Source organism: Pelophylax lessonae (genome assembly GCF_965119305.1).
Source record: "Pelophylax lessonae genome assembly, chromosome: 12".
In the NCBI taxonomy this organism is placed as follows: Eukaryota; Metazoa; Chordata; class Amphibia; order Anura; family Ranidae; genus Pelophylax; species Pelophylax lessonae.
In genome coordinates, this window is record NC_138779.1 from 208,661,985 (window position 1) to 208,673,869 (window position 11,885).

The window sequence follows — 11,885 nt, forward strand, 5'->3', positions numbered from 1 at the left end:
CAAAAGGAAAAAAAAAAAAAAATGAGGTCATGTGACATATACCTCTCCTTTTAAGAAGGGAAAAATGGACACCTTTATCACAGCTGAAGGTAAAGGACACCCCAGTCCCAGTTACGTTGATCTCAACCAATGAATGAAATAAAAATGACTTCCACTTCCTATCCTTTTACCTTTACTATCAGTTACATTGTTTCTAGTTCTCACTTTGGAGCACAGAACCCCTTCTCTCTGTGTTATGAGTAATATCTAAACCCAAGAACAAAATTATAATAATATTGCAGCTTACCAGTCTTTAGATGTGGTTGCTGCATTAGATATATTTGTAAAACTAAGCACAGGCTGCAGGTACAGAAAAATACAAGTTGGTCTTGGTGGAAATCCATTATGCTTTTCATTTCCTTAGTGTATGCAGGTGCCTAAAATGTGATTTTCATATGCTCATGAGGTTAATGCCTGCATGAGTCATTGTGCTGTCATGTGGTGGGGATACATATATAGCAATAGTGGTATAGGGGGGTGCAGTTAGCTACTTTGCCACTAAGTGGCTCAGAATAGTGTCTGCTATACATAGTGACACTACGTGTTAGGCCCCTTTTAGGTAGAGCCCTCACACAAGTGATGTCAGGGATCACAGCACCCACATATAAGCGAGGTGGGAAGGGAACACAGAGAAGCCAAAGAGAGCCAAACATCCTACACCTGTGAGCATGTAATCTACACACATGGGCCCTGGACAGGGCAGGAGGCTGGGTGGGGTGGACCTGTATGCAGGGAGTGGTGGGGCTATGGCAGCTGGTAAATGACCTTTTGGTCCAGACTGGAGATCCCTATATGAGGCTGCTTCCCTTGAGGGTTCCCAGAGGTGTACCCAGGTAGGAAGTGTTAACAGAGAGCACAGTCCTGAAAGGAATGATGACCCTGGACCCTGGAGCAATGCGCCCGAGCCCACCCAGTTGTGTGACAATAGTGAATTAATCTTCGCTATTGTCACACGGATCCTCCTCCTGACCAATCAGGAAGCGGGTCCTGAGACCCGTTTCCCGATTGGCCGAAAGGCGAAGCCATGCCATTGTCCAAGGAGTAGGAGAAGGAGGGAGGACTCGAGGAGACGCAGGGGACTGAAGAGAAGCCGATGCTGCCGCTGCTGCCTGCCTGCCCTCCAAGGTGAGTGAGCCGGCGACCGGGGACGACGACTATTGGGACTTTTCTTGAAACTTGGCGATAACAAGAACCTAAGGCAGTCAAATGTGCACCTCATGGCACAAGGTGACCTAATCTTGCTGGGAGTGGTGGTGGGTACCCAAACACTCTGATTACTTGCCCAACAGAGGGCAAATATCTCCTTGCTTCTCACATATCTGCCCATTTCACTGTGCAGTATCTTCTCACATTTTCAAAATTGTCCAGTGTTCTGAGAAAATTCCAGCCTCATAACTCCAGCAGCAGATCTGGAGTTAAAGGTCTCTTTTCTCACCCCATTGGGGCTTTTCTTCAAATTGGGCGATAACAAGAACCTAAGGCAGCCAAAAGTGCTCTTCATGGCACAAGGAGTAGGGTATGCAGGCTGGTGTTTTATGGTGTGGTCCGTATGCCGCCCCCCACTGGCCCGTGGAGCACCAGGCGCCACTGGTATAGACCGACAGCTTGGTCACTGGGCTGGGAGTGCTCTCAGCACAGAAACCTTTGTTCATCCACGGACGCACTGTGCTGCTACACATATGTGTTACATTGGTGGAAAGACGGTATTTGTAGTAGTAAAATATAGGTGCCTTTTAACTTTTATACCTGTACCCTTTTTCCCATAGTACCAAGGGACAGCTCGGTGTCCAATGGGTTGACATGCCGATCCTGTAAATCTGAAAACTCAGCTTGGTGTTACACTTCCGATACCATGCAATGCACAGGGGATGAGAACATGTGTCTTCTCCAGACAGCAAAAATAACAGGTAAATAATATAGAGAGGGCTAGCATCCCCCCCCCCCCCCTAAAAATTATTTATTTGTGTATGTATGTATGTATTTTTTTATTACAATTTAACAATATTAAAGCAGAGCTCTACCAAAAATGGGAAGCTCCACATGTTTGCACCCCCCCCCCCCCCACTCCGCCGCCACATTTGGCACTTTTTGAGGGGGAGTGGATACCTGGTTTTGACAGGTACCCGCTCCTACTTCCTAGTAAGATTACCGCACAGAAATCCACGTCATTTCTGGCCCCTCCTCCTCCCCCCGCTGCCTTCTGGGACACACAGAGATCCCAGAAGATGGCGGGACCATTCAGAAAGCTCAGCGCGACTCGCGTATGCACAGTAGGGATTTTTGGGTACCGTCATTTTCTGCAATTTTATGGGCGCACACTATTTTAAGGCTTGACGTTTTTGGTATCTATTTACGTGACACCCTATATATTTTGCTAAAGAAATATGTATTGTATTGTATTTGTTTGCGCTAAAACTTATTTTAGTGTATTTTTTGTGCTAAAAATATGCATTTGATATACAGTTGCACAAATATCATGCAACATAAAAAATTTCAGCTACTGCCATTTTTATAAGGTCTAAGCTTTTCATAAAATATATAATTGTTGGGGGATTTATAGTAGTTTCCAGTAACATGTGTGGATTTTAATGTGAGGGTTTGAAAAATAAAAAATATTGCAACAGCAGAGAAGCTTTTAATGCCTCTATCGTCAGCGCCATCAAGTGGCCAAAATAGAGCATATATATTTTTTTTAAACAATAAGAAAACAATACCATATTTAGGCCACTAGATGGAGCTGAAGATACAGCCATTAATCTCTTAAAATCAGAATTATGGTGACGTTTCGTTTAGCGTGCATAAATACCTCTGACATTCGTGCAACCTATAGTTTAAAAATAGATCCCTTAGTGTTGGCTTCATGATGCGACCCTCAGGCCGGCCATACACAATTTGAATCTTGGCTGCTTCAGCAGGAACCAGCTGAGATTTGAACCGTTAATGGGCAGGCTGAATGTACCAAACTGATCGATCGATCAACTTGGGTACAACCAGCCTGCCAGATTGTTTTACGATAATCATTGTCTTCTCTGGGAGGAGACAATTGCTCAGCAGGAGGAATTTTCCATGTTGATGGGGGAATCATGCAAATTTTTTTCCTAGTTGCAAGAAATAAAACTGCACTGTGAATGGCCTGCCTTGGTCTCCATTTCTGCAGCCTCAGCTGCACAGAATACATCTACAGGAATAGCTCTGTACAGAGCTTCAGTTCATTTACAAACTGAAGCATAGTAAACACAGTGTATAGGTACAGATCGGTACAGATCACGGACTCTATTCATTGAGACAAGGAATGGGCCAGTAAATTATATGTTTTCTAGCCTCTTCCCTGCTCTCCATCCTGACAGCATCCCCCGCAGAAGCCAGGGGGGAGGCCGGTAGAGCTGCGGGGGGGGGGGGGGCAGAAGGGAGCACAAGTTGGCTGGAAAAAACCACAGGGGGCCGGGGGGCAGTAGAAAGAAGCTGGATAGGTGATGCATATAGAGGAACCAAACTCTCCATTTTCCTCCTGTAGCCGCTGAATGCCTGCGAGAGAGAGCAGGAGAAGTGGCTTTCACCGGCTACATGATGAAAATGGTGAGATCAGTTACCTTATATGCAGCCTCCTCCTATCAAAGAGCATGGGACCGGGTCGCAATCATGACCCCTGACACCCCTGTTGGTACACCCCTGGCCCGAGGTCAATTTTTAAGATAGCCAGAACTGAATTTTTATTTTACACATATTTTTTGTATAAAATGTAAATTTTCCAAACTCTTGATTTATTTGTTTTTTGCAGGACCCAAGTCATTATCAGCATCAGCTCGTGGTTGTGCCACAAAAAGCATTTGCGATCTCGGCAGTCAATCTTACAAAATTCAAGGATTATCGACTGACATTAAGTTTACCTGCACTAATGGAAGTACGGGTCTCCCAAAAGGCTTCTACCTCCCAGCTTTGATCTGTCTTTGTTTGTTCAAGTTATTGATCTGAAATGTTTATAATATGTATATTCATTGAGGAGCATATACAATATATACAGTGAGTATAGAAAATAATCAACCCCTCCCATTTAAAATAATCACATTTTGTTGCTTTGCAGCCTGAAATTAAGACAGACCCAGTTTTTGTTTTATCCAGCGTTATTTACTAGTGCAACTTATAACATCCAAGTGAAAGATATAACACCAACATAAAAAAAAAAAAAATTCAAAAACAGAATCACTTAGTTGGAAAAAGGATCACCCCCTTGATTCAGTGTTTTGTTGAAACACCTTTTGCTTTACTTACAGCCTTTAGTCTGTTGGGATTTGTCTCTACTAGCTTTGCACATCTAGACTTTGCAATATTTGCCCACTCTTCTTTAACCGCTTGCCGACCGCCGCAAGTAGATTTACTGCGGTGGTCAGCCCCTGCCAGGCAGAGTGACGTTAATTAACGTCACTAGCCTGGGAGGGTCTGGGGAGCGAGCGTGCGCCCGCGGAGGCGCGCTCCCGCTCCCGCGCGGTCACGGACCCCCCGCGCGTGTGACCAGCGGACCCGATGTCCGCCGGCCACTCGGCGATCGTCGGGGGAGAGGGAGAATGTCAGGCAGCTTGTGTAAACAAGCTGCCTGTCATTCTCCTCGCTGTAAAGACACTGATCACACGGATCTAGTAGGTAGATCCGTTGATCAGTGTCCTTACAGCTAGAGCCACAGCCAATCACAGTAAGAATCACGCCCCTAGGGACACACACAGCCCCTCCCTCCCAAATAAAGTTAACCCCTTCACTGCCAGTGTATTTTTACAGTAACAGTGCATATGTATAGCACTGATTACTGTAGAAATGTCACTGGTAACCCCAAAAGTGTCAAAAATGTCAGTCAAGGGTCCGATCTGTCCGCCGCAATTTCGCAGTACCGCAAAAAAAATCACAGATCGCCGCCATTATGCGTTAAAAAAAAAAACAACAAAAATGACAAAAATCTTTCCCTTTGTTAGTAAACGCGATAACTTTTGCGCAAACCAATCAAAATACGCTTTTTGCGATTTTTTTTACCAAACATAGGTAGGATAAAACAAATTGGCCAAAAATGTTAAAAAATTTTGATTTTTACATTTTTTTGGGGGGGAATTTCTTATAAAAAAATGTGAAAAATATTGCTATTTTTGCAAAATTGTCGCTCTTTTTTTGTTTATAGCGCGTGATCAAAAAATCGCACAGGTGATTAAATACCACCAAAAGAAAGCTCTGTTTATGGGAAAAAAAGGACGTCAAATTCGTTTAGGTACAGCGTCGCACGACCGCGCAATTGTCCGCTAAAGTCACGCAGTGCCGAATTGCAAAATACCCCCTGGTCTTTTAGCAGGAAAATCCTCCGGGGCTTAAGTGGTTAAAGAACTGCTCAAGTTCAGTTAAACTTGATGGTGCCCATTTGCTTTGGGTCATGGTCATGTTGGAAGGTAAACCTTCTTCCCATTGTCAACTTTCTAGCAGAGGGCAGCATATTTTCTTTAATACTTTGACGACATTTTGCCTCATCCATTTTTCCTTCTATCCTGACAAGTGCTCCAGTCACTGCTGTAGAGAAACACCCCATTACCAGGATATTACCACCTCCATGCTTTACTGAAGGAATGGTGTTATTTGGATGGTGGGGTGTATTGGATTTCTGCCAGACATCAGACACATTGTTTGGTGTTGAGGCCAAATAATTAAATTTTATTTATTTAAGTCTCATCTGTCCACAACACCTTTTTCCCTGTTTCCTCAGAATTTTCAAAGTGCATTTTGGCAACGCTCAGTGGTGACAGCGTGTGGCTTTTCTTGAAGAGTGGCTTTTTTCTTGCAAGCCACATTTTTGGACAGTTTGTGATATTGTTGTCACATGCACACAGTGACCACTCTTTGTCATAAATTTCTCCAACTGCTTCAGAGTTGCTGTAAGCCTCTTGGTAGCCTCTCTAAATAGTTTCCTCCTCGCTGTTTCATTCAGTTTGGAGTGATGTCCTGATCCAGGTAGGGTCTGTGTTGTACCAAATACCTTCCACTTCTTTATAAAATACTTCACTGTGCTTCTAGGCATTGATAAAGCCTTCGAAACTCCTGACTTGTTTCTGTCCACAACTTAATTCCAGGGATCTTTTGACAGTGCCTTGCCACCCATAGTCGATTGTTGGCTTCAGTTGCACTACCAGGGACTGAAATGCTCCAGGAAAGCTTTTTTAATGCTGAGCTAATCAAAATGACCGCTCCTGGCCACAGCTTAAAGTCAAATGGTTTTGTGTGCCATTGAAAAGTTTATTAGCTTCACCTGATTGAGTTTACAAGTCATTTTTAGGAGGGGGGGTGATCCTTTTTCCAACTCAATTACTCTTTTTGATTTTTTCTTTTTTTTTCTAACATGCTGGTGTTATATCTTTCATTTGGATGTCACAAGTTGCATTGTAAATACAGCTGGATAAAACAAAGACTGTGTCTGTCTTCATTTCACACTGCAAAGCAACAGAACGAGATTATTTTAAAGGGGGGTGATTATTTTAAAGGGGGGGGGGGGGTGATTCTTTCCTATACCCACTGAACACACACACACACACACACACACATATATATATATATATATATATATATATATATATATATATAGTTACATAGTTATTGAGGTCGAAAACAGACATCCATCCATCCAGTTCAACCTATGATGTGTGTGTGTGTTTGCTGTACATTGTATATCCCTGTATGTTGTACATTGTATACCCCTGTATGTTGTGGTCTTTAAGGTGCCCATCTAATAGTTTTTTTGAAACTATCAATGCTCCCTGCTGATACCCCGGCTTGTGGAAGAGAATTCCACATCCTTACTGCTCTTACAGTGAAGAACCCCCCTTCACTATATATAAATATATTAATTTTACAAAGTCACAATGCATAATTAGTTGGACACAATGTACATGTAATCCATAAAAGTTTTTGGGTGGTTTCATTTATTATATTAAGGTTCGCATTTATAAATTGCAGTTTCATTTCTTTTCTTTTTTTTTTTTTTACTATTTGTGTAAAATCTTTATCTTGAACTTTGAAAAAATAAAAAGACATAGGGAAAATAAGCCATATCACAGTAATCCGCTCATGTTCTATAAAATAAAATAAACAAATGTAGTACTCCAACCAAGTTCTCAGGGGTAATTAAAATATCATATTCATTCAATAAAACAGGATGGTAGATGGTATTAAACCCATAAACAAAAAATGTAATATGTTGTACCAATCCTTAAATGTGGTGACTAAAATAGTTTCTGTTTTTTATTTCCCCCCTTTATTTTCACCTGGTGATCCAGCTAGTAGCGCACTTGCTGTTCCTAGGTGTCTCCACTCCAGATGGAAGAGCAATAGAGCCATCTTTGGACAGCAGCATTGTAAATCTGGGAGGAGGGGAGTGTTAGACGGGTTAGAAGATTTGGACAGACTTGACTAATAAACTAAATCTGAACTTCAGCTAACACTTTTTTAAGCAGTTACAGTTTTTCTTTTGGGAGAAAGGTTTTGCAATAAATGTATACAAGCTGATTGCTGTCAGCACCCTGGTTGTCAATGGTTTAAGTCAACCTTCTAACTTGTAGGCTGTAGGGGCCCTGTTGGTAGGCACCCCTGAGAGAAGCCAGTCCACCCGGTGACACATACGGAGGCCCAAGAGTAATGGGTATTCCTCTTGACCTTCACTCTCCCTGCAGGGTGGGGCAACAGTGCCACCTGAATAAGGATCTAGTAGTCGGTTAAAGGAGCACCCAAAAATCAGCAATAAGAATCCCACTTAGATCAAAAGATCATCATTTTTATTGGTAGCAGAACATTTTAAAGCCAACGCGTTTCAGAGGAACAGAGGCTCCCCCTTCTTCAGTGAGTAAATGTTGCTATTCGGATCTGCCACCGACAGCTGAATAAGGAGGTCAACTTGCATCTGCCTACAAACTGACACTTTTGCTGGATAGCTTCACCTGTTAAAGGAAGTTGAAAAATAACATACTTACTGGCAGGGTCAACAAATGAAAATAAAGTAAAAAAAAGATATTGAGTATTTTTTGGCTTAACCACTTTCCAACTGCCGCATGACTATTTACGGCGGCAGTCAGCCCCTCCCATGCAAAGTGATGTAGGGGTACGTCACTAGCCTATGAGGCTCGAGGGAGCGAGCGCGCGCCGCCGGAGGCGTGCTCCCGCCCCAGCTCATTCACGGACCCCCCGCGTGTGTGACCGGCGGACCCGATGTCGGCCGGCCACTCGGGATCGTCCGCTGTGAAGGGAGAAAGGCAGGCGGCTAATGTAAACAAAGCCACCTGTCATTCTCCCTGTGTAAGAACAGAGATCATACGGTCCTGCTATGCAGGATAGTATTTCTCTGTTGTTACACAAACAGCCACGTCACTTCACAGTTAGAATCACACCCCTAGGGACACACTTAACCCCTCCCTCTCCAATAAAGTTAACCCCTTCCCTGCCAGTGTAATTTTTACAGTAACAGTGCATATTTATAGCACTGATTACTGTAGTAATGTCACTGGTACTCCCAAAAGTGTCAAAAATGTCAGTCAAGGGTCCGATCTGTCCGCTGCAATGTCGCAGTCCCGCAAACAAAATTGCAGATCGCCGCCATTACTTGTTAAAAAAAAAAATTACAAAAATCTTTCCCTTAGTTAGTAAACGCAATAACTTTTGCGCAAACCAATCAAAATACGCTTATTGCGATTTTTTTTTACCAAACATATGTAGCAGAAAACAAATTGGCCTAAAATGTTAAAAAATTTTGATTTTTACATTTTTTTGGGGAGATATAAAAAAATGTGAAAAATATTGTTATTTTTGCAAAATTGGCGCTCTTTTTTTGTTTATAGCGCATGATCAAAAAATCGCACAGGTGATCAAATACCACCAAAAGAAAGCTCTGTTTGTGGGAAAAAAAGGACGTCAATTTCATTTGGGTACAGCGTCGCTCGACCGCGCAATTGTCTGTTAAAGTCACGCAGTGCCGAATCGCAAAATAGGCCCTGGTCAGGAAGGGGGTAAAATCTTCCGGGGCTTAAGTGGTTAATACCACTAAGAGCAACACTGTAAAATACCCCCTGAAAACCCTTCTTTATAAAAATTTTGCTCAAACACAACTGAACTTTCAGTTTAAAACCTCATTCACCAAGGCAAAAAGAGCCATCCTGTTGGATTTCTGCAGTATGTATACTGGAAAAAAAAGAACCTGTGACCGTTACCCTAGGTGTTCCGATCATTGGCGGCCACTAAGCATGTGCAGGTCTGTCCTTGGCTGTAAGCCTGTATCTGCAGGTATCAGCACATCAAGCAGTTAACTGGGGTTCGGAACAGGCAACAGATTGTGTTAAGGGGTGGACTTCTAATCACAACCGCAGGTAATTACTGAAGGATTAATTTGAAGAAACTAGCTGTTTAATATAATCACAAACAATGCTTAGAAATCACCTGGAACTATGCCCAGAACATTCAGCAGAAAAAGAGGCAATATTTCTAAATATTATAAATATGTATACCACAGCATAGTTTACATCTTAGTTACTAATAAGTCAATGTTCTAATAAGTGTATGATAGGGTTAAGAGCTAAGATCGTTTTGAACAAAGGAAATGGCATTATGACGGGAATCACTCCTTATGGGTGGAGTAAGAAATACCACGCAGTATTCCCCCATATTCTTTTGCTTTACTTAAAGCAGACTTCTGCCTCCCCCTCCAACCCCTCCAAAAACTAAAAGTCAGCAGCTACACATACGTTTATTTATTTCTAAATATTAAAGGGTTAAATGTATGCCTCATGCTTACTGACGTGTGGGGGGAGGGGGTTGTGTGACACAGACAGAGATCGCAGGTTCAGCTATGTTGAATCCTGTGATCTCTCCCTGTCTGTCACAGAGAAGATCCGCCTGCTTTGTTCACATAAGCAGGCGGGTCTTCTCACACTTGTCCCGACGATCGGGGAAGGGAGGGCGGCAATCGCCACCTCTCCTCCTCTGGCCCGACTCTGGCTGTTTCTAAACACAACAGTAGTGAGCCTCCGGCGGCGCGCATGCGCCGCCGAGACCACTAGGTGTCCAGCAAAGTATTTCTACGTCGCTGGACCCAGGGGAGCCCACATGCCGCAGTAGGATTACTGTGAGTGGTCGGCAAGTGGTTAAAATGTTTTCCAACTTTTCAGATGATTCAGCGTCCCTGATGATGCAGTTGTGTACTGCGAAACTTGTCAGCTCAGACTAGCTGGTTATGTCAGAATCAATTCTACCTACGCATTTGTATTATTTTTAATATTATGTATTATAGAGCTTGTAACAAATGTGTAGTGGTTATGCATTATACCATTATTTCCTCTAATGGGTTTTAATAAATATTGTTTTATTAAATTGTGTTGTTAGTTTGAGTACGATGCCTTTTAAGTCTCCTATTTTTGTAAAGTAATTTCTTCCTCGTTGTGCCGGTACTATTTGGAATGTGGCATCGTACGCCTATTCCTTTAGCTGTGGTAATACTTTTTGTCTTGTTTAATCAGGAAGGTGTTGCATCACAAAGCAATACATACAGGACATACAATCCACAAGTACATAGGAAAACCACACAGAATCCCACAAGGTTTGTTTGTTTTTTTTGCACACTAAACCAGTCCACAAAACAGAAAACTACAAAACCCAGCAATCAATGGATGTGGGCTCAACCCTTCCCTTACTTATCAATAACATGTTATCTCAGAGAGAACATTGTCCAGAAGGAAAAAACATAATCCAATAGAAAAATAGAAATATAAGTATAAATTTAATTCATTTATGAGTACTCCCGTGCTATCACTTTAAGTGGAATGGACTGTTTAACCACTTAAGCCCCAGCCCTATTTCGGACACTTTTTGTTCACGCGTTAAAACCAGTATTTTTTCCTAGAAAACTACTTAGAACCCCCAAACATTATATATATTTTTTTAGCAAAGACTCTGGAGAATAAAATGTCGGTCATTGCAATATTTTTTTTTTCCCCATTTATTTTTTTAACTTTATTAAAGTTTTTTTTAAAAAAAAATCTGATCACTTTTATTGCTGTCACAAGCAATGTAAACATCCCTTGTGACACCAATATGTAGTGACAGGTACACTTTATGGAGGGATCGAGGGTCTAAAAGACCCTAGACCCCTCCACTACACTTCCCTGTATGCAAAACGCTGAAAACGGCATTTTTGCATACAGCCGTTTTGCAAATTTGCCGCCTTTTGCAGCACAGTAACCCGGACGTGAGGTCATGGACGCCGCCTCCGGGTTATGTCATCGGAGACCCGATCTATGCCATTTCCGGCATTCATCGGGACTCCATCCAGGCGGTGGATGTGCCGGCTGGGTGCTCGGGGCTCCCGGTGGGACGGGAGCCCCGAGCAAAGCCACGGAAGGCGGCGGGAGGGGGGGGTGTCCCCTCCCGCCCCCCGGGTACCGATCGAGCGGCTCCCGAGCTGCATCGGTCGGTACCGACGGAAAGCCGACCGTCGGTTTCAAACCACGGTATCGGGATGATGCCTCTAGCTAGAGGCATCATCCCGGTATACTACCGCAAAGTTTACTGACATAGATCTACGTTAGTATGCGGTAAGTGGTTAACCACTTAAGCCCCGGAAGATTTTACCCCCTTCCTGACCAGGGCCTATTTTGCGATTCAGCACTGCGTGAATTTAACGGACAATTGCGTGGTCGTGCAACGCTGTACCCAAATGAAATTGACGTCCTTTTTTCCCCACAAATAGAGCTTTCTTTTGGTGGTATTTGGTCACCTGTGCGATTTTTTGATCATGCGCTATAAACAAAAAAAGAGCGTCAATTTTGCAAAAATAACAATATTTT

At 42.9% G+C, this 11,885-nt stretch overlaps 1 protein-coding gene across 1 annotated transcript in view; it reads left to right on the top strand.

The window, feature by feature from the left end:
• Positions 1-11,885, top strand: part of LOC309569011 (uncharacterized protein) — a 168,933-nt gene that overhangs the window by 127,711 nt on the left and 29,337 nt on the right. The window contains exon 5 of the mRNA XM_082274771.1: positions 1,806-1,946. Coding sequence (XP_082130897.1) covers positions 1,806-1,946 — 141 coding nt within the window. The remainder of the gene's footprint in view (positions 1-1,805; positions 1,947-11,885) is intronic.